Source organism: Chenopodium quinoa, unplaced genomic scaffold, assembly GCF_001683475.1.
Source record: "Chenopodium quinoa cultivar QQ74 unplaced genomic scaffold, ASM168347v1, whole genome shotgun sequence".
Classification (NCBI taxonomy): domain Eukaryota; kingdom Viridiplantae; phylum Streptophyta; class Magnoliopsida; order Caryophyllales; family Amaranthaceae; genus Chenopodium; species Chenopodium quinoa.
The window spans coordinates 2,363,450-2,386,765 of NW_018744603.1; the positions used below are offsets into that span (position 1 = coordinate 2,363,450).

Sequence of the window (23,316 nt, forward strand, 5' to 3'; positions counted from 1 at the left end):
TTAAACCTATCTCCATACTATTTCTACTCTAAATTCTCTGTTTCTCAGAATTTCTTCCTCCTCGTAAGCCTATTTCTCTTAGTCTTCTCTAATAGTTCAATATGAGTGATCGTATCTTTCCTAATACTTTTGTCTATCCACACCGACTTGGAGGCTTTGAGTATCCTCCGCCGGTGTTCGAAACTAGTCACCTTAATTAGCTGGGATTTTTGCGTTATCGGTCGATTATGGGATGCGCGTGAATTTTCTATTGAATTAGTTCAAAGGTTGGTCTCTAGGTACTGGCATCTGCGTCAATCTGTTCTAGTATTTCCTTATGGTGAGGATTTCATCTTTTTTTGTGGAAATGAGGAAGATGTTGTTGATCTTGATAATCAAGGTTGGGTTCATCTCAAAGGTAGTCTCAAGGTGATTCAACGTCTCTGTGGTCATCATGTACCTGAAAATCTCAACCTTAATTTAGCAGCTATGTGGGTTTCTGTTGTGGGCCTCCCTATTTGTTACTCTACTCCTGTGGTAGCAGCTTCGGTTTTAGCTCATGTTTGTGATGTTACTATGGATGAGGAATTACAATGTGGCTTTCCCATTCCACGTCCTCAGGTGAAGATTTTGGTAGATTTGTCTCTACCATTAATTGCGGGATGTTACTTCCCGACCTATGAAAATCGCGCTACTTAGGTAAGATTTAAATATGATGGTGTTTTTAGATTTTGTAAAAAGTGTGGTTTTTTCGGACACGGTCGTACTACGTGTAATAAAGAACAAAGCGAGGTAACATTCCACCTTGAGCGTCGCTTTTGTAAGCTACACGAAGGCGGGGCACGTGTTTTATTTGGTCCTACGGATATTCCATTATATTCAAATGCAACTCGTGGTGTTTCTCCAACCCCGGAAATATGGACTACGAAACTTTGGTTCGGTGAACATGATGATAATAATCCTTCGGAATATTCAGGTGATTCACGTCCATCGGATGGGGATGTTTTTGGTCTAGGTAATCTGAATTCTCCTTCTTATGGTCCTATGCCGGCTCGTTCTTTACCGGGCCTTTTTTCGACTCCAATTCCTGGTGGTTTCCGATGCGATCAAGATGAAGTATGGCGTAGAAACTTGGGTATAAATCGTGCAATAAGGGCGGAATTCGAAGCACCAGCTGTTCCCCGTCCCAACCTCAGCCACCACGAGCTGGTGGCCTAGTACGGTTTTCTCAGCTAGTTGGGTTTTGTGGCACGTGGCGAAATGAACCTACACATGTCAATCATGCAGATCATATATGCTCTTCAAGATGTAATTTACTTCCACGTGATCCTCTGCCTTTACCACATCAAATTTACCATCCTAATCCTTTGGGGGGTAATCGGTCAACTGCTGCTAGGACACCTGGTATTCACATTGCCACGTCAGCTCCAGCTCAGGTTATTTCTATCTCCTCCTATTCTTCTAGCAGTGGGGATTCTTATCAAGAAATCTCTGGGCCTTTTTCTAATAATCACATGTATGACCCAAGTGCTAATTTGGGCCTATCTCAAGTTCACAATATGGCGGGTTCAGATTTTAATGGTAATTCAAGTTCTTTTAATTCTCATGTGGGCAAGCAATATCAACATCTAGGTAGCCCAAATCCTAATCCTACTCAACAAGCCCAAGTCTGTGAATTTTCTGCTCCCATTCGGATGGCCTCGTCTCTTCCTTCAGATCAGACTCCCCTGTTTCGCAGGTTGGATCCATACACCTTAATTGGTGGTGCTGCTCCAACTCCGGCAACGACAACAACGGTGCGTCGCTTCTCCCCTCCGCTTGTAGGGCCGTCAGGCCCAATTTTCCCAGACCCTTTCGGTGCTGGCCCGAGTAACTGGGCTACCCCTCTTCCCCTGTCTACTCCGACTGAAGCTCCCATCTTATTTCCATCACCTTCTCCGTTGCTTGCAACTTCGTTTCCAACCCATAGCTCGGGTGAATTGGGATATATGGCGGATTCTTCTGCAGATGGGCTTAATTTTTCTCATGACTCACAAACCACCTCACAATTACTGCAAGGGTACCAGGTTCCTCTTGATAGTACAAAGGTGAACTCGAATGGTCCGGCACCAATGGATTGCTCTCCTCCTATTTCAATCCCATCTTCTCCAGGTTACTCTTCTTCAGGTGCTGCTACCCCTCTGGTTCGTGACACAGGGCAGGGCAAACCACTTACATTGAAATTATCGAAAAAAGGAGAAAGAATGTGGAAATGGGTCAAGGATGTTTGCCCGTGCAAACGTCAATCTAACTCTCTAGAGCCTCCAGCTCCTCGCTCTCAAGCATCAGATGTTGGTTCAGTCTGTCTCTCGTTCCTCAAACCGTCCAAGAAACGCAAGTGTAACTCTAATGGTTCTTCTTCTTCGGATGGTAACTCAGCAGAATCTATGGGTAAGATGGCTGCCCGTAACGAGCCACCAGAGGGCCATGAATATAGGCGCGTGGAATTGTAGGGGGCTTGGCTCGGCGGACTCTCCTAAGGTTTCGTATGTTGCTTCTCTAGTCCGCTCTTTTGCTGTAGATATTATGTTTCTCATGGAAACTCTAGTTTCTGTAAGTATGGATGTACAAAAGTTATCTCTAGTTGGCTTTGATGGGTTTTGTGGAATAGATGCTTTAGGTCTTAATGGGGGTTTAGTAGTTTTTTGGTTTGCCCCTGTAGTAGTTAAGTCGCTTTCTATTTCCCCGAATGTGATATTTTGTGAAGTGTCGGTTCCTGGTCAAGCAATAAAATATATTATATTTGTGTATGGTTCGCCTCACGTTTCTTTTAGAAGTTCGGTTTGGAATGAAATCTCCAACATACTATTTCAGTTCCAAATGTTGTTCTTTTAGGCGATTTTAACCAAGTATAGTACTTTTCTGTTAAAGTAGGGGGATCTTCTGAGATTCCTGGTTGACATAATTTTATTGAGTGGAAATTGGACTCTCGGTTAATGGATATCCCGTTTTCTGGTCCCCATTTCACTTGGACTAATGGACAATTACAGAATCCTACTTATGAAAGACTTGATAAAGGATATGCTACTCCGTCTTGGTTTGACCGGTTCCCTGAGACTTCTATCTATCATCAACCTATCTTATTTTCGGACCATGCTGCTATAATTCTGCGGGATTTTGGTTTGCCAACTTGCAGGAAACGTCCGTATAAGATAGAAAATTGGTGTCTGGGTCTGAGAGAGATCTCTACTTTGTTTATTTAGGAATGGCAACACTTTTATCCTGGTTCTTTTATGTTCTCTGTCTCAAGGAAATTGGATGATATTAGGAAAGGTTTAATGTCTTGGTGTGTTACTAATAAAAGGGGCTGGGGCATTGACTGGCAAGATTTGCCGAGTTCAATTGCAGTTGGCTCTTCTAATTTGCATTCTGCTCGGGAGTGGAGCGACCTTCTTTCCCTTCGGCAAGAAAAACTCTCTCGAGCCCAGATTGCTTTCTTATTCTGGAAACAGCGATGTAAGACTCGTTGGGATGCATTAGGTGATACTCATTCCAGTCTTCTCTTTCGTTCGGTTCAAGCTCGGCGACGGCGTAATAAAATAATGGGTCTACGGGATGAAAATGATAAATGGGTTTCTGACTACCCCCAAATTTCTGATCTCCTCCAGCAGCACTTCTCTTGTCTTTATTGTGATGGGTCGTATCCGTCTCCGCAACCTTGTCAGTGGGATGATTTAGATATCCCCTCTCTTTCCTCTGACGACTGCCAGTTCCTGCTTAATCCTTTTTCTTATTCTGAAATTAAGGATGCAATGTTCCACATTGGGTCGGATAAGTCTCCAGGTCCGGATGGATTTACAGTAGGTTTCTTTAAAAGTCACCGGGCGGTGGTGGGTTCCCAAATTGTTGATGTTGTCCAGTACTTCTTCGCCCATGACTACCTGTTAAAGGAATGGAATCGTACCTTTTTAGTGTTACTTCCTAAGGTCGAACATCCAGAAACTCCATCCCAGTTTCGTCCTATTGGTTTATGTAATGTGCTCTATAAGTGTATTGCGAAGTGCCTCACTAATCGGCTTCGTCGAGTGCTTCCTTCTCTGATTTCGGATACGCAGAATGCCTTTGTGCTGGGTCGGATTATGACGGATAATGGGCTACTAGCCCATAAGTTGCTATCTTATATGTCAACTTCTTCTACTAGGCTTTGCTCGGCGGCTTTGAAACTTGACATGAATAAGGCTTACGACAGGGTGAATTGGGATTTCCTTTGGGATACTCTGCGGCATTTTGGGTTTCCCCCGTACTGAGTTCATATATTGCAACAATGTGTTACTACAGTGTCTTATCAGATCCTGGTGAATGGGTCTCCTTCCCAGCCTTTTATTCCACAGTGTGGTTTGCGTCAAGGTGATCCATTATCTCCTTATCTTTTTGTGCTTTGTATGGAAGTCTTTTCGTTAATGCTTCGTCGAGATGAAAAGAAAGGTCTATTTCAAGGTTTGCGCATCTCGCGCCAGGCTCCCTCGATTTCTCATCTTTTCTTTGCGGACGATGCATTGCTTTTCTTTCGGGTTTCTCCTATGGCTTGTGACCATATCCTTTCAGTTACAAATGAGTTTTGCTCAGTCTCAGGTCAGATGATTAATTTGCAAAAATCTTTTGTGAAGTTTAGTTCTAACACTCCGGATGATTACCGAGATTATTTGGCCTCGACTCTTCGTATGAATTCTCGCTCTTCTATTGGAGAATATTTGGGTCTCCCGGTAGATTTGGGTCGTGGTAAATGCAAGGAGTTCCAGTTAATGGTAGATAAAGTGGTTCAGCGTCTTTCGTCTTTTGCCTCGCTGCACCTTTCTCCTGCTGCTAAACTGATTGTTATTAATTCTATCTTGGTGGCTACCTTCAATCATATCCTTTTTGTTTTCAAAATTCCCGCCACTATTTGTGATAAGATTGATTCGCTGCTTGCTCGGTTTTGGTGGAGTTCTGGTAAGAATTCCAGAGGTTTAGCTCTTGCTCCTTCCAGTACTTTGCATCTTCCCAAAGGATTGGGAGGTTTAGGAATTCGCCACCTTCGGTCTTTTAATGTGGCTTTATTAGCTAAATAAGCTTGGAGGTTGAAGCTAAATCCGCAGCTCTTGGCTTCTCGTGTTCTTAAGGCGAAGTATCCTTCCCTCTTTTCGAGTCCCCCTTCTGTTTCTTGTTCCAGGCCGTCGTGGGGCAGTTGAGGGCTAGTTGAGGGGGGTGTTGTTCTTTCCTCTGGTCTTGCCTGGAAGGTTGGTTCGGGCAATAAGATTAGTATTTCTAATGATTGTTGGCTCCCAAATATTGAGGTTACTTTTAAGGATTCAATTACTGAGGATAATCGGCCATCTTTAGTGTCGGACTTGATGATTCCATATTCTTCTTCTTGGAACATTTCCCTGATTCGGTATCTTTTTCCTGATGCGGTTGCTTCTGCGATCCTTGGGTTGGATCGTCCGTTTCAGATGATTGACGACTATGTCTACTGGAAATTCACTCGAGATGGATCTTTTTCCACCAAATCAGCTAACTCCTTTATTATATCTCAGAATGATTCTCAATGTTTTTCTCATCTGCCTCCTGCTTGGTGGAAACGCTTGTGGGGTTTACCTATTCTTCCGAAATGGAAGGTTTTTACTTGGAAGATTTTGCATAATGCCCTTCCTACCGCTGCCTTACTTGTTCTCAAGGGTCTTTTGATTATTGACTCGCTTTGCCTTTACTACCGTTCTGCCGTGGAATCTACAGAACACTTATTCCGGAGTTGTTCCTTCTCTCGGTTTATTTGGGATTCTTTCCCATGGGACGCTGGCCCTTCCCTGGACTCTCCTCTTCCTTTCCAAGATTGGTTCTCGGAAGTTATCTCCAGTTTTGTGGTTTCCAAGAATTGGTGTGCGCTAGACCGCTTCTTTGGTACTTGTTGGCTATCTGGTTAACTCGGAACAATATTAGATTTAGATCGGAGGTGTACTCTCCTAACTTGGTGCTTGATTTGGCCTCTGATTGGTTTACCCGTAGTAAGAAGGCTCGTAAAATTGTCAGCTCTTCTTCTTCTATCTCTTCTCCGGGGTTTACTTGTTCTCCTTTTAGTAGGGTCATTCGGGGAAACCTTTCTGCTTCTTGTGAGAACCTGTTGCTTTTTGGTGGTGCTTGGGAGCAGGGGACGTGTAATGCTAGTGCAGGTTGGTGCTTTCGGGAGGCTGCTTCTTCCAGGGTTTTGGGGGGTGGTGCTCGGGCTTGCATGGCTAGTTCTGCTCTTCATTTTGAGCTTTTAGCTTGTCTCTATGGGCTTAAGCATGCTCGACAACGGGGTTTTACTAGTATCTGCCTTCACTTCTGGATAGTGTATCTCCTGATATTTCAGTGGTTTGGATACTGCGGGATATTCTTGGTCTGTTATCTTCATTTACTACTTGCCATATACGTAAGGTCGCTCGGGGTTCAGTTATGGAGGCGCACTCTCTTGCTATAGCTGCTAGGCGTAGGGATTTACTTTTTCATATCTTTTAGTTTTCTTTTGTTGTTCCCTTTGTCAAAAAAAAAAAAAAAAATACTAGTCCCTCGAAAATCAAATTCCAAAAAAAAACCTTGTACTCTTGGAAAGTACGTTTTCTAGCCAAGACCAGACCAAAGCAGGAAAGCCAAGACGTGAAAGTGAAATTGGTGCACCAACTCAAAGAGCTTCGCATTAATCGCAACAATGGACTCCATTACCCAAAACCCATCAACTCAAACCGATGATGCTGATGAAGATCCACTTCTTAAAGCTTCAATGGCGACTCTTAATCTTTACAAAATTAGGGACACTTTTTACCCCAAAAACCCAGATGACAAAATTTCCAAATTGCAGCAGGATTCTCAGTATTGTCTCAACTTGCTTGATTCTATACCACCTGGTAATTTTGTTTGTTTCTTTTTGTTCTTGCAGTTATTTGTGATTTTACTTGGGTTTTAGTTCAATCTAATGAATTCATTCTAATTGATTACTGAAGTTTGCGATTAGTAGTTATGTATGAATTTATGATTTAGCAAACTTTCGATGCAATGATGTTTCTTGTTTGGTTTATAAATTTTTTTAATACAGTATAAATTTTGATCTAAACATGATCTAGCAGAGTTAAATAGTTTATTTTAGTGGCAGTGAAATTTCATGAGGATTAACAATTTGATACTGACAGAAAGAGATTGTTAGATTTATTAATGTTATGTATATACTAGGTGGTTGAAATTTTGTTTGATGATGGATTATTTATTGCGTAGTTTGTGATTTATGTTAGGGAGTTGCTGTTGAGCAATTTTCCCTTATGTGAGTACATTGGCAAGATTGACAATGCGCCATTTTATAATTGCCAGCTTATTGACATTGTTTGAACAAATTCATAAACGCCGTTTACAGCCCTGGGATTAAGGTTCTATAGCTGTTATATTGTAAGTTGAAAAGCGTGTACTGGAGCAGTTGGACTTTGAATGAGATATACATGAATACTTGGCAGCCAAAATGTCCATTGCCCTTGGGTTATGAATTATGATGTTGAATCCTTTGCCACAAATTGCCTTTAGTCTGTGTTGGCTACGAATAAGTGGCCTTGAATCCTTTATAGTTGTTGGTTCTGAAGTACTCACCAACAGTAGGTTATTTTATATAATGTATGATTTTTTTTTGGTCATCAAATTGATTTCTTGAAATTCATGTGACCAGTGTGCAAAATACTTCCTCTGTTCTTTTTTACTTGACCTGTTTCTTTTATCACGCTTGTCAATGCAAACCTTTAACGATCAATAACTTAAATTCTCCATAAGTTAAAATTATAAAAATTATATATTATGATAATACTTATTGAGACGAATCCAAAAAGATCATACATGAATATATTTTTCCTTACATATTATTCACAAAAGACGGTCAAATGAGGGGTGGTGAATAGTGCAAAAGACAAAGCAGGTCAAGTAATAAAGAATGGGGGAAGTATATACTCTAGTAGTAATTAATATTTTCTTTGGGAACATGTTTGGTTTACAAGATAAGTGGAAATTGTGGTGGAACTTTAAATTGCTTTAGAGAAGTTTTGAACCCTCAATCTATTGTTTAGATGAACTATAATGCCTAAATTTAGAATCACGGGTAATAGATCTTATATATTTGATAGCCCAAACTTGGTAGGGCCAACCTCCTCTGGGCTTGGTGCAAGTTATGTTCTTGATTGAAAAGGTAGAGAAATGGAACAAGAGATTATTGTATTTTGTTTAATGGGTAGATCTTTTGAGGGATCTTTTGTTTGGTTAGCTAATTTGGTTTGACAATGGTTTTTGTCATCATGATTCTTTTTGCCAAATTTCATTGATTGGGAGAGACTGAAAGAGAGATAGATAATTATTTAATTTCTGTTCTTAATAAGAAAACAACAATTGCCTATGTCTCTTTTTAAATCCTGTGTATTATGTAAAACCAAAATGAGAAGTTGGTAATGTGAGATGATTTATGGGCATGATTCATCCTATTATGTATAGAAGTTGTTGGGGGGGGGGGATTATGGACTAATATTTTTGAATTCGGGCCAAATGTTTGTTTTAAGTAGTTATTGCTGTGAAATTATGTGCAATATGCTGCATTTAGTGAGCTACTTGTTGGAGCAACTACTATCTGTCCAGATTGGCCAGTGACACTGGTTTGTTGCATGGTTTACATGGCAATTAATTAGCAGCAGAGTGATAAGTTAAATTGTTGACATTGCGATATCAGTTGCAATGCTTGTTCCTTTGTTTGTCATTAATGAAGTGTTGAAAAAGCCCTAGTTTTGTTGGGTGGAGATATTTCAAGTTTATCCCTTATTTTATAGCTTTAGCTTTTAGGCAAGTGAACATAATCAACTTACGTAACCCCTCTATGTTAAACTCTTAAATCGTAAGAGTCTATTTTTGAGTGAAGTAACTTTAAGCTCTAAGCATTTCCAAATGCATCAATCGATTTTTAATTTAATTTAACTATATAATTCTTTGCTTATGATTTGTTAGTTGTTACTATCAAACATACAAGCTCTTGGAAAACTCTCCTTTAAAATTCTATATTCTTGTCATCCTTGGATTTCTAGATTTTTATAATCTCTTTTCCTTTCTACCATTCTCTTCTTTTGGTAGTAATGATGTCGCTAAGCTCAGATGTATACACAAGAAAATTTATGTATTTTTCTATTCTTTTTTTTATTTTTTTGAATTCAGGGCTGCCTTACATAAAAAATTTCCTTAGTTTTCAATTCTGGATGTTCGTTTCCTACTACCCTACTTTTTAGGAACAAAGTATTATGCTTGCACCTTTCAGTATACTTGAACAGTCTTGCAGAATAAATATTTATCCTGTGTTAAAATTACATAATTAGAATAGTCACAAGGTCATGCACCAAGCTGAAATGGGATAAATAAAAAGATTTAATGAAATATTGGAAGTAGTATCAGCGGGATTCCTTACAATCCGAATTATTCACATATATATATTCATGAAGTAGTTTGCTTTGGCTTGATATGCTGATAAGAATTGTTAGTTCTATTATTGCTGTTAATTTCTGCAAACAAGGTTGGTTTTGTCATAGTTTATGTAAGAAAACCCAATTGTTCTTCTGCAGAGTTCAGGAAATCTGCAATTCAGCGTGCAACTTATGAACATTTGAAAGGAAAAGTATTGGACGTTTTTCCAGACTACAGGAAGGAGGCTGAAGATCATCTTTCAAAAGCAGTAGGTTACAATTATATACAGTTGGTTTTAAGTCGGTTTTTTTTTTTTTTTTTTTTTTTTTTTTTTTTTTTTTTTTTGTTCATGTCAAACGTTTATTGTCTCTCCAGGTTAAGTTGAACCCATCTCTCACAGATGCCTGGCTATCCCTAGGGAATTGCTTTTGGAAGAAAGGAGAATTAGTATCAGCGAAAAAACTGTTTTCATCGTGCATTAAGTAAGGTAATATCTGCAATTGCTTTGCTTAGCTGCTTCTAAAACGATGACTTGCTCTAGTTGTTTATTGTTCACATGAACTGTACAGGGTCCAGACAAAAATGTATTATGTCAGTTGTCGATGCTGGAAAGGAAAATGGCTCAAGGTTCGTGTTGATTCATCCATTCATTTATAAGTTGCTTATGTATCATATATTTCAAGTTTGGAGTGCTTTTGATGATCTTTTGAATGTGTAGCTCTTCAGTTGCAGCATTAGCTATGTAAATAGATAATTGTCGATTCCATTAAATTACAAAAGTTTGCTCTGGATCCATACCACTTGAAAGTGGGTAAAGTAGGAATTTCTTCTAGGAAAAAATATACTTGCTAGCCTTGGGCCGGGGCAGAGTTACCTAACGTAGCACGCTCCAATACGCAGAACAAGTACGAGGCAGGGTTACCTAATACGTAGCACGCTCCAATACGGGGAACAAGTACAAATTCACAATACACTAGATGGGGTATCGTAATATGTTGGTTTTTTTTTGTAAGGGGTCATAATACGATATAAAAAATACAGCCTATTAAATATAAAAGGTTTTTTTTTTTTTTTTTTTTTTTTTTTTTTTTTGGGGGGGGGGGAGGGGGGAGAATTGGTATAAAAGACTTAAATCGGGGGTCAATGAAGGGGAGTATTAGGTCACCTGCAAAAGAAACAATAGAAACAGGATAGCAAAAGAAGGAACTTCCTCCCCCTCCCCTAAAAGCCACTATGGTGTTTGGTTGGAGTAATGGAGACAAACAAACAAACCCCACCCTTGTTGATCTATTCTTATTCTCCAACACCCCTCCTCATTAAATCCTATAATCATAATACGACGAATACACTAATATGGGAGTATTAATACGCAAAAGTATTGAGTATTGGAACGAAAGTATTAATATGGAATGCTGGGGGGTGGGTGTAAGGGAGTATTAGGTAACTTGGGCCTATGCATGGGAAAATACAACAATATATAAATGAATATACTATATTGTAAGCAATTCCTCCATAACTATTGATACCAACTTATACCATAAATAATCAGATTAGATTAGATCTTATCTTAGCTTTTGTACCTGCATTTGTTTATTGTTGAATATCCTTTATTTTCGTAATTTAAAAAATTATGAAAATTACACCTTGAAAATTTTATGTTATTTCGAATCTAATGACATCTCATTTGATGATTTCTTTAATCTTACGGATTAGTGTACAAATTAGGTTAGGGTTTGGTCAAATTAGTAAATAAAATTGGACCCGATCAGACCACATTAGAAAAAATCAGATCAGATCATGTGAACTGAACATAGCCTATATCTTTTGCTAAATGGCGGGATACTAATCTTTTCTCACAAATGCTATAGGTCCATCCAAATGGTTGAGCAATGACATTAGCAACCCCCTTTTGAAAGATAGTGCCATTTTAGTAAAGTCCCACCACGACAAAGGAAATGATTTAGCAATTGCAACATACGCTGTATATCTAGCATTGACAGTTGCATTATTTTCCTGCTGAGTGTTATTCCCACTTCCCCCTTCCTTTTGCCCCATTTTGGGATTGCTGCTTTCTTAATTTTTGGAGAGTGATGGGAGACAAAATTGGTGGGACCAAGTGCAATGAATGTGAGAGTAAAACGGTGGTCCCTCATAGTCATTTATAGTACAAAGAAACTCAAAGGAACAAAGCAAAAAGGAAACTAGGCAAACAAAAGGAGGAGGGAGTGCAAAGCTATGAGCTATATGCTGACAAAGTGACCTGAAACACTGTCATGCCAGCACCCAGGATTATGGAACATGTGTCACAAATGAAGCAATTTTTTTTTGAAAAGACCATGTTATTTCTGTGTCCAGAGTCCCAGTATATGTTTACCGTGGAGGGAATTACATTTTCATGAGTGTATTGTATATACCCAGGCAACAGAGCATCTAGTCTTCTGGAGGTTGTGCCAAAAAGAGGGAGTATCAGGTGCAGCTGATCTTTATTCAGCATAGATTTTGATCTATCTACTGCAAATATTAGCTGATCATAGAAGTTGGCTAAATAATGAATGTGGTGCACATTGTATATTAATAGTCCATGCTTATCATTTTTCTCTATCTGTATCTCAATGTACCAGCTAAAGAGCACTGTGGTTGCTATGTTATCAGCAGGACCATGTATTATGTTTATTGAATGTGTGGTCACATTATTGCAGATAGTGACAACAAAGCAGAGCTTGTTGATGAGAGTATCCGGCATGCTAAGGAAGCTATAGCTTTGGACGTGGCTGATGGAAATTCCTGGTGTAAGACTTTGAAGGCTCTCTATTGATTTGTACGATTTATATATTGCCTGCTTTTCTTCTAATTGCATTGGGATTGCTAGCTATGTACTTTGTCCTTGATATGCTCACCTGTACAATTTTTCCTAGGTTTCTTGTTCGTTTCATGTTTAATGTTTCAGAATTTCCGGTTCGATTGAACGCTGTGTGTTTATGAATAGGGTTTTAGGATCTGGTCACTTACTATACTGTGTCTTTTTTTTATAGCTTCTACCTTCATAGCGAAGCTTTTTGTAACTCCTGTCTTTGGTTTGCCAGATAATCTTGGGAATGCATGTCTTACAAGCTTTTTTGCATCGGGAGCCTGGGATCATTCAAAACTTTGTCAATCGTTAAAAGCATACCAAAATGCCGTAAGTATATGGTTAGCAACAGCCTTTTTTGCATTAATTTTATCTTTATCTCAATTTCATCTAGGCTAATAAGATGTCACTTTTATAGTTTTATCTGAAAGTTTTGCAGATTTATGAAAACTTAATCGAATATCAGTTTTCCATTGCTTGTGTTTTGTATGATTTAACCAGTATATGGTTATTTACTTATAAGATGTAATGAGGTCTGTTGGTCAATGAGAACATATGGCTGGAGTGAGGCTGAAGACAGCATTACTGCAGAAACCTCTTAACTATAAATGACTCGCTTTCTATAATTTAAGCATAATGGTAAGACTGCTGTAGATTAACAAAATATGTAATATGAAAAATGTTTGTACCTTGTACTCACAGAAAAAAAAAAATATATAGAAATGCTCTGATACTCTCTCAGCATATATTGTGGAAATGCTTAATTCAATCTTTCATGTCTGTGATATACCAAGAATATGCAAATATCTATGTTATTTTGTTGGAAAGCTAGCATGGAAAATAATGTATGTTCCTTTGGTGTTTGGAATCTGATCTAGCCATGGAAGATCTTAAGTTTTGGACTTTTCAGTGTCTTATGTTCGCTGTGTGGTCATAATACAGGAGAAAGATGAAATGATGAAGGGCAATCCAGATCTGTATTTCAACTGTGCCACAGTAAGTGCATTCATTTATTTCCTTTTTTATTGGGTTTGTTTGAAGCTTATTATAGGCTTAATATATTCAGACCTCAATCACTATGCCAAGACAACATTGACTACTTATTCGGTTATTCCCTTATAGTTTCTTGCCTACTGGCTTCCTTACAGATATGTAAACTTCTTGATTGTTTGTCCTAAATCTTTTAGTTAAAAAAGTATTATAAATTACAAGAGTATGATTGGTAGACAATAATATTTTATCATTGGGGATTGGTATCTAATGCAAGGGAGTGTTGGATGATGTATCTTTGCTTCTTGATAAGGTTGATTGTTATTTATTGGATTTGTTAGATTTTCTTTGTGGGATTCAAAGCTCGATTAGGAAGTGGGTTATATGTGTAGGCCTTATTTAAGGGGAGATTATTATAAAAAACCTCGCCTTGCTTTTGGATCCATTGAGAAAGTATTGGGCTATCAGCTGGGAAGGGGAGTGGGCGATCCACTGGTTTATTTCCGGTTACTATTTTAGATTCTTCTAGTTGTGAAACCTATGCCTTTCAATGTATCCCCACCCCCCCCCCCCCCCACTCCCCCCCCCCCAAAAAAAAAAAAAAAAAAAAAAAAAAAAAGAGGGAAGGAAGACACCTAGGAGTCTTGGTTATCAATTATTCAATATAGAGATTCTTACATACAGATCTGATCTAGACTTGAAACCATTTTGAACTCTTGCCTTTGTTCAGATATTATCATTTCTGCCGTAATATATACAAAATGTTAACTAACGTATGTCTAATTACTGTTTCTAGCTGATATTTGTCTATTTCTTTGGCAACAATATGAGAAACTTTCTGCGTTCCAACTATGAGTTCTTTCTATTTCCACCCATCCTAGTAGTCCTAGTCTTCTGAGTACTATCATTTAAAATACAATTAGCATAAGCTTATGGCATCCTGAAGTAGAAAAATTGACCATTGTTGGCTTGAATCTGAAAAGGCAGTTCTAAACAACACACTGAGAAACAAAGACATGCATTTGTGGAAGCTGAGGTTGAGTTGTATGTATACGGCTTACTTTGTTCAATAAATCGTGGTTGATGTGCATGTGACTTTTTTTTTTTTTTTTTTTTTTTTTTTTTTTTTTTTTTGTGGATTGGAGGAAGGTTTATCATTGCTCATTGAGTGCAGCAGGATAAATTACTCTAATCCTGCGCTGCTAGTTTGAGCAAGGTTATAGGTCGCTGATTTGAGCGCAGCATAATTAAGTGCTTGCTTTCCAGGCCACTTCCCATTTTTACTTCTATAGATCTAATTTTTATTGCATTAGATGATCGGCTTGACTTCAAGAATACTGAAAAAGTGTTTCTTTCAGGTGAACAAGTATCTCGAGAACTACGACAAGGCACTGAATGGATTTGAAGCAGCTTGTAAAATTGACCCTGCTCTAAATGCTTCTGGAGAAATCCAGAAAATGGTCGGTCTCCTTGACAAATTGGAGAGCTTACTAAAGGTTATAATTTTTCCTCACAAGTCTCAAATAATTAGGACAAATGCTATATACATCTGAATCTTTTATAACTCTCCAAGAGAGGATTAATACTGGATGGTATTTGCAATAAGTAACAATTTTGGTGATGAAACTTTGAGGATTATCCTTCTATTCTTATCTTGAGTTGCAATTTACTTATAGTAGAGATCTTAGGACCTTGATGATAAGAGATGGTAAGAGTAGAATATGAACTGTTGAGAGATAAAGATCTTAGATTCTCGATGCATTTAATTTAACAACCTTGATGTTACTGATCATTAGATAATATTTTTTCCTGACAGGGACATATTAAAGCTAAGCGTCTGGCTTCTCTTGTGTCCTCTCTAGTTCCTGTTGAAGGTAAGCTCCCCTGCCTTATATAGAAAATCTATGTTTCTTTTTCCTCTTTTTCAGGGTTATATATTTATAAAAGGACTTAACAGCTTGCCTTTTTGATCCAGCAAATCTGTCATACAAAAAGGCCACTATAGATCTTCTGTTTGAAGGTCTGAACAAGTCAACAGCAGTTACTGGCAAAGTGCTTTTCTATGTTAAACACGATAATGTTGCACCACTGTGAGTCCTCTTCTCAAGAAATTACTTTTATTGCATATATTACTAAATAAAATAACCTGTCCTCTTTCCTGCTGCGATGAGATTTTAAGATGTTCCATTCTGATGTTCATTAGCTGACAAGTAGCACTGCACATAGGGTTAGCCAATCAATGAATAACAGGTTCTTCTCTTATTTCCAATATCTCTACGTGTGGGTAAAAGGGTGGGTGGTTGTTCCTGGCAAGTGTTCATAACTTCATATCAGTTTGTTTTGTCACTGGTTAGTGTTGTGCATGCTTTAAATGTTGCGAAGCAATAATGCCTTTGCTTAATCCAGTAGGAAGGGTGTTAGGCAGTTGCCTTTCCCCACATTTTCTATGGCTTACCATGCAAATAATAAATCATGCAAGCTTGCCACTTGCTAAATTTCAGGTGATTTGGGGTAAAGAGGGAATTAGAGAGTGCAGATGTTTGCTGTTGGTCTTTTCTAGACAACCCTCTGCTTTGGGGCCCTTGTTCATGTTTGAAATCTTGTAATGCTAGTGCTTTGATTGATGAGTCTTGTGTCTAATTTCGATGTATGATTGATTCTGCAGATATTATGTAGCATGTGATTCGAATCAGATGTGTTTTGTCCTTTCAGTGTATGGGATACAGGACAATGTGGTAAGATGCCGCATTTTCAGCAGCCTCTACTTTCATGCGTTTATATATTCCCTAACTAATTTGAAGATCACACTAAAGAATTTATATTACTTGATTTGCTACAGAAAAAAAAAAAAATCTCTCTTTTATTTATTCTAGGGGAGATATTCTGGATAATTATTCGAAATTTAAGCTGCTCCCTGCTATTACACTAAAAAGATACAAATTGCTTGCTGGACAGTCATTTACATTAATGTAATTGATTGTCATATTTCATCTACTTATATGTCAAGTAAAACAAACTAAATCTCATTTCAAGAATACTGCTCCGAATATCAATCACATTTGTACACCCTACATAGTTGTTTCTTCAGCACAGTTCAACCAAATTGTGTACTATTGCAGGTGAGATTTATTTAACCTGATGGAGTAGTGGAAAATTCACATATAACTTCGGTAACACTTGGGATATTTGTGAATAACTATGTATTTCCGTGTGGTGAACAGATCAGGGAGGGAGATCAAATAACGTTGCTGGAACCTTGGTTCAAGAATGTCAATTTTTCTTGGAAAGGAAAAGTATGCTGCAATTCTTAATTTACTAGTGCCTTCACTTGTTTTGCCTTTGAATATGATGTTTTCTTTCATGCTCATCCTGGCTCTTTTTTTCTTGTTCGTAATCATTTCAGCATTATTCGTTTAAGTCTATTCGCGCTGATTTCAAAGAGCAAGTGATGGTGAATGGTAAAGCACTGTCAGCAAATCAAGCAATAAGTACATCATTCTATGCACAGCATAAGCCCACTTAACCTCACCAGGTCGTTGCGATTTTGAGTATATATCTGCAACTACATGAGAAGGGGTGCATTATAGCTCTCTTAGTGACTTGTAATTTTGTACATTGTGTAAACTAGCCAAAATCATTTAGCATAATCCAAATATAGGTTTACTCCAGCGTTTCCCTGTGGTTATTGTTTTCATTTTATGTGTTCATATTCTAATTGGACATTTGTATAAAGTTTTGATGTGCTCTGTGTGATAAAGTGAAGACATATGAATGAATAGATGAAATATGACAATTAATTAATTGATGCTTAAACATAGCTAAATTACAAAAATATGTTGGTTTAACAAATACTCTGTACTATCTCTACATGCAATTTTTTTCTTCATAAAACCGCTAAACCGCTAACTTTAGCAGGATTAACAACTAGCATGTATATTCTATTTAAAAAAAAACAAAAAAAAAGAAAGAACCAACTAGCATGTATATTATATGACTTTCAAAAAAATGAACGAACTTGAATTAAAAGTTTTATAATCCTCTTTTAAAGAGTTGTATAAAGATTTAGACAGGTAGACAGTGTATACTATTCCCTCCATCCGTAAATTTTTGTCCCATTGCTAAAAAATAGGTTAAGATTTTAAAACTTTGATCATTGATTATCATTAATCTATAAGAGATAATATAATACGTGAATCTTGAAATATTCGCCTCATTGTGTATTATTAATATCAAGTTTTTGTAATTTTTATGTGCATGAAAATAAAGATATATTCGTTTTAAACGCGTTTTGAAAACGGTAAAAAGTAAAATGGGGCCAAAAAGTAGGGATAGAGGGAGTACATAGGGAATTGTTTCTTTGTTCTTTTTTAATGGACATGTTTCATTTATCACGCTTTGCAATGCAAATCTTTAACCGTTAATAACTTTAATTTTCCATATACTTCATTTGTTTCTTCTTAGTTGATACATTTCCTTAGTCACGTTTATCAATGCACAACTTCAACCATTCATATCTTTAATTACCAATATAAGCAAATATTTTAAAAATTTAATATTTTAAAAATATATATCATGACGAATCTAACAATATCCTACCTAACTATATATTTTCATTACATATAAACCATAAAACGCGATTAGAAGAGAGTGTGTAAATAGTGATAAAGTCAAACATGTCAACTAAAAAAAACTCGAGTAATATTATAATAGTACTAATTGAAACGATTCCCATAAATATGTTTATCCTTGCATATATAATGCACAAAAGAGAAGTGAAAATAGCGTTAAACTCGTTCGTGTAATAAGAATATAAAAGGAAAGCAGGGCACACTCAGTAACAAACCAAGCCACAAGTAGATTTCCCGCCAATTTATAACAAACCCACTTTAAGAATCTTCTTCACTCTTCCTCTTCAACAGCAACCTCCATTTCCCAAAAACCAGAGACCTCAAAAACACTCAACAATGGCGTTCACCTCCATCACCATTTTCTCTCTCCTCACTTTCTCTCTCCTCATTCCTCACCTCACCGCCATCTCCGACGAATCCATCAACAACGCCGCCGAAATCCTCTCAGACTCCGGCTTCAATTCCATGTCTCTAATCCTCCCTTTCATCTCTCAACCCCTCATTTCCTCCCTCTCTTCCGCCACCCTCTTCACTCCCTCCGACTCCTCCTTCTCTCTCTCTAACTCCGGCCAACCCTCTCTCTCTCTCCTCCAATTCCATTTTTGCCCTCGCTTCTACTCCTTCGTTGACCTTCAATCTCTCTCTTATGGAACCCAACTCAATACTCTCCTCCCTAACAGCTCTCTCTCCATTACTTCCTCTGATTTTGATGAAGATGTCGCCATTAATGGCGTCAAGCTCAACAGCTCCCCTGTTTTCGATGATGGGTTCTTCATCATCTTCCAAATCGACCGTTTCTTCAACCCCAATCTCACTGTGGGATCTACCACTGAGTTGGGTACTCCGAGTCTGAGTCCGATTCCGAGTCCTCCTGAGTGTGCCGCCTTATCGCCTCGCTCCGGTAAGTACCGCGACGCTTCGGCTTCTTTAAGGTCTAGAGGGTACTCATTAATGGCGGCGTTTCTTGATATGCAATTGACCCAATTCGACAACAATAACGACAAATCGTTAACACTGTTTGCACCAACAGATGCTTCAATGGAAGGGCATTTTGGGAAAAATAATTACAGTGAATGGGGGTCGATTTTTCTGAGGCATACAGTTGGGTGTGAGCTGAGTTGGGGTGATTTGATTGGTCAATTAGATCAAGGGTTTGTGATTCCAACTTTCTTGAACGGATTTCAGATTAATGTTAGTCGGAGTAATGTCTATAATTCTGCGTATTCTTTGATGATTAATGGTCAAGTTTCTGTTGATTTTCCTGAATTTTATCGTAATCATGGGATTGTTGTTCATGGATTAAGTGGTGTTCTGGTTTCCCCTGCTGTTAATGAGGAGAGAGAAGATGCTTATTCCCCTGCTAATGCCTTCAAGGTTGATGCTGATCATATCGAGTTTTGATCGTCTTTTTCGATTATCTCGACTCGGTTTGTTTGATGAATTTTGATCTTGGTTTAATGAGTTTTACAAGTTTTCGTCTCGACTTGGCGAGTTTTGAGCTTGACTCAGTGAGTTTGATAGTTCATGGTGGTATTGAGAATGTTAGAATATCTTCATAGTTGTTGCATTAGTTATGGTGGTATTGAGAATATTAGAATATCTTCATAGTTGTTGCATTAGTTTTGATGGTGTAAAATGTCATTTAATTTTACTGAATTGTGATTTTGGTTTTAATTTGAATGTTAAAGTTGTAATTGGACATGTTAATGTTTGATTGAATAGATATAATGATGTTTTTTTATTGGATTGTTGTTGATCATATAATAGCTATGTGGGTGATAACAGTTATGCTTTAAGTAGTGAAGTAATGAAGTAACCATCAGGAAAATCATAGACTCAATTAAATTATTGGTACAATACAATCAAGATTACAAACTACAATATTATAAATATACATATTCTTAAGTCTCAACCCAAATTAGACTTATATACAATAATATAAGATTTCAAAAAAGATTGAATATTTTAATTAAAAATACATAGAAAGAGAATTGAACCCCAAACCTTATTGAATGAAAACCACACGTATAGGGTGCTAATCGGGCGAGCCAAGCCCGAACTATGGTCAACTCGGCTCATGATCGTTTAAATTTGTTCGAACTCGAACTGAGTTCAAACCTTTAAGAGTCGAGCTTTGACTAAGTGTTGATTGAGCAAACTCGAACTGTTCACGAACAACCTTGATTACTTGTCTTCTTTATTGTTCATTACTAGCTTAGGACCCATGCCATGCACGGTAAGTCTAATTTAATTTTCAAAATTAATTAATTATGTCTAACAAATAAAATTGATAAAACATAAACATAAAAAAAAAAAATATATAGAAATTATAGTGTCATAATTTATATTAAAAGGCAAAGTAAAATTTTTAATATATAATCTCATGTTAGTTTAAAAATAAAATATAAATGTTTGGCAATTTGGACATCTTTAGAGCATGCACATTAATGAGGAAATCTAAATATTCTTTATCCTTTTTTATCTTTACTTTTTTCATTATATTTTTTTTTATCTCATATTTTAAATTGATAATTTCTTTATCATTTTTTTTTGAAGCAAATCATTAAAAAAAAATTATAAGTTGGAAAAATTACAAAAATATTTAATAGCAAATTAACTCAGTATTGCTTCATAAGAATTCAAATCAATATACCAAGAATAGAAATTGTTTTTTTCTAATGAACTCATCTATTGTACAAATATAATGATAATTCATTAATTATAATGTTAATACTGTATTTTTGGCTCTGTTATTTTATACTCTCCATCATATTTTCGAATATTTTAGATAAATTATATCTTATTAAATTTCTCCCTTAAGTAAAAGGTCTCAAAATCTTGTGTTACAACTAAAAGTGATCATGGGTCGGTTGACTCGTTTCAAGTTACTGGAAAGATACTTAAAAAGGAATTGAAATAATGTTTTAGCAAAAACTAATTTATTGTTACTGATTAGGGGATTTTTATCCTCCAATCACCGACTGACAAGTGGACCAACCAGGTTCCGCCACGTGTCCTTCACGTAGGCCAATAGGAGCTTGCCACGTGTCAATCACAGATTCGTCCTCTGCGGACCAATTGAGACACGCCACGTGTCCACCCATGCCAAATGGGAAAACCGGCCACCAAGGCCCAATCCTGTTTAGAGGCCCGGTCAGCCCTAGGTTTACCCTAAACCTAGAGACTGGCACGCTTCTCAAGACTATAAATACTCCTCTTAATCCTCATTAAGGGGGACAGAACTCTAATAACACACGGATTATACATTAAACACTCTCACTTAGAGAGGCAAAACCACTTTAATTTCCGTATCAATTACTCCTTAATCAGGTACTAACTTGACCGTTGGAGGCGGAGCTCTCAGGAGTCTCCGTTATTTTGCAGGTACAGGCGTCCGGTTCCAGTCTCGGTGTTGTAACTCTCCCGCAGGACATCAGAAAACCCCGAAACATTTGGCGCCGTCTGTGGGGAGAGTACTTCTGAGATGGCATCCAAGTCTGTACCGACTCCTGAAGAGAGGCGTCCCCTAAACGACCCTCAAGTTCAGTCGGACCATGACACTGAAAGTGAATTTGAAGTGGAAACTCATACAGCTCCAGACGGGACCCTAAGGGCCCGACGTACCCGTCATACCGAAAGGAGGGAACGGGAGCATCTTCAAACAGGAAGCGAGCCAGCAGGCGCACCGCCTGCTCGGCAACAGCCGACTGATGGGTCTGCTCCCATCACAAGGAACGAACTCATGACCTTCATGAGGGACTTCAAGGGAGAGATTCAAGAATTGATCAACAAAAAGCCGCCTGCGTCAGTCAAAGAGCAGTCGGCCAAAAAACCTTCCACTTCACTGAAGAGGAAGCCAGTTCAAGGGCGAGAGGCGACTCCTCATCCTAAATCCAAAAAGCGGGAGCCAATTGCTCTTGATTTCACAAAATTCCGTTATCCTACGGGAAATAGGAAACCTGTTCGTCACATTCAGGCGGACGGGTCGAAGAAAACATACACAGACGCTCGTCTGCTGTTAGAACAGAAGAAGAGTGACCGACTGTCAGAGTCGGCCTCTACTTCAAATTTTCAAGAAAGTTTACAAAATACCTCGATGAGGCCTACCCAGTCGTATCATGAGAGTCAGTCAGGCGGCACCTCCCGTCAGTCAGGCTTTCATAGCGACCAGGCGGTACCAAACCTACCGTTTGTACCGCAACAACAGTATTTTATGCAGCCACCTCCATTTGGTGGACCTACAGCAAAAAACGTCCAACCTATGGACTGGCAGCTACGGTTGCTTAGACTTGGTGAACAGCCGTCGGCCTTCTCCAAGGAAATTACTGAAGCCGCTCAGCCGGCCAAAGTAAAAAATGTACTAGTAGGTTCCTATGACGGCACTACTAACCCAGAAGACCATCTGATGGCATTCACCAACCTGATGTACCTTCAAGGGTTGGATGATTCCACTTGGTGCAAGTGTTTCCCAGCGACTCTCAAGGGAATCGCACAGCAATGGTTCGGCAACTTGCCGACTGGTTGTGTAAACAGCTTCAGGACGCTTGCTTACTTATTTGCCTCCAACTTCGCCATGAACATCCCTGCAAAGAAAACGACCCTTGATTTGGGAACAATTCAGCAGGGCGAGAAGGAGGGGCTTCGTTCTTACATCAGGCGGTTCAACCTGATGAGAATACAGATTCAAGGGTTACCGGATGAGGTAGCTTATACTGACTTTTTTAGAGGTCTCAAAGACGGGTCTACCTTCAAATTTGATTTGGTTCGAAAAAGGGTGGCGACTCTTCAAGAGGCCTTGATTGAAGCAGAAGCTTATATACAGGCGACTGATCTGTGTACGATAAAACAGTCGGACGGGAAAAGGTTCGACAAAAGAGAAGGACGACAGAAACAGTCGTCTACCAAAGAGGAGAAAAGAAAAGAGGTCTGGGCGGCCGATTCCTCTAAACAGCCGGCCCAGAAGAAGAAAAAAGAATTCAAACCATACTCCCCAAAGTATGTGTTTAACAAGGATAACCAGTTTATCCTAAAAGAAATAAAGGGCCGGTTCTCAATTGAGAAGCCGGTCCCCATGAAGGGTTCTGCAAACAACCGGAACCAAGACAAAATCTGTGCTTATCATGATGACGTTGGTCATCACACCAATGACTGCATCAGTCTCATGCGGTACCTAGACCGCTTGGCTGAGCAAGGTGATCTTGACACTTATGTCAAGAAATCTACGGGGAACACTTCCTCAAAAAAGCAGTCGGCAAAAAAGAATCAACAGGCCGACAGTTCCGATACAGATGATGCAGTCGTCTACACCATTGCAGGCGGCTTCTCAGGAGGCGGCCCCACTATTAGGGGCAACAAAGATAATATAAGGCGGTTAGATGTAAATTCCGTTCACCAAGAACGGCCGTCCAA

At 38.4% G+C, this 23,316-nt stretch overlaps 2 protein-coding genes across 2 annotated transcripts; both read left to right on the top strand.

The window, feature by feature from the left end:
• Positions 1-6,375: 6,375 nt before the first annotated feature.
• LOC110699953 (tetratricopeptide repeat protein 5-like) lies at positions 6,376-17,087 on the top strand. The gene is given in 14 exon segments (XM_021877444.1): positions 6,376-6,878; positions 9,600-9,709; positions 9,817-9,897; positions 9,899-9,928; positions 10,011-10,068; positions 12,141-12,230; positions 12,525-12,619; positions 13,232-13,285; positions 14,638-14,775; positions 15,096-15,153; positions 15,255-15,369; positions 15,945-16,014; positions 16,501-16,572; positions 16,683-17,087. Coding segments are annotated over 14 exon segments (1,287 nt in total). The 5' UTR covers positions 6,376-6,682; the 3' UTR covers positions 16,803-17,087.
• An 815-nt stretch (positions 17,088-17,902) lies between these two features.
• On the top strand, positions 17,903-19,308 carry LOC110699997 (putative fasciclin-like arabinogalactan protein 20). The gene has a single exon (XM_021877484.1). It carries the CDS (start codon positions 18,244-18,246, stop codon positions 19,306-19,308), a length of 1,065 nt encoding a protein of 354 aa, XP_021733176.1. The 5' UTR covers positions 17,903-18,243.
• Positions 19,309-23,316: the final 4,008 nt, after the last annotated feature.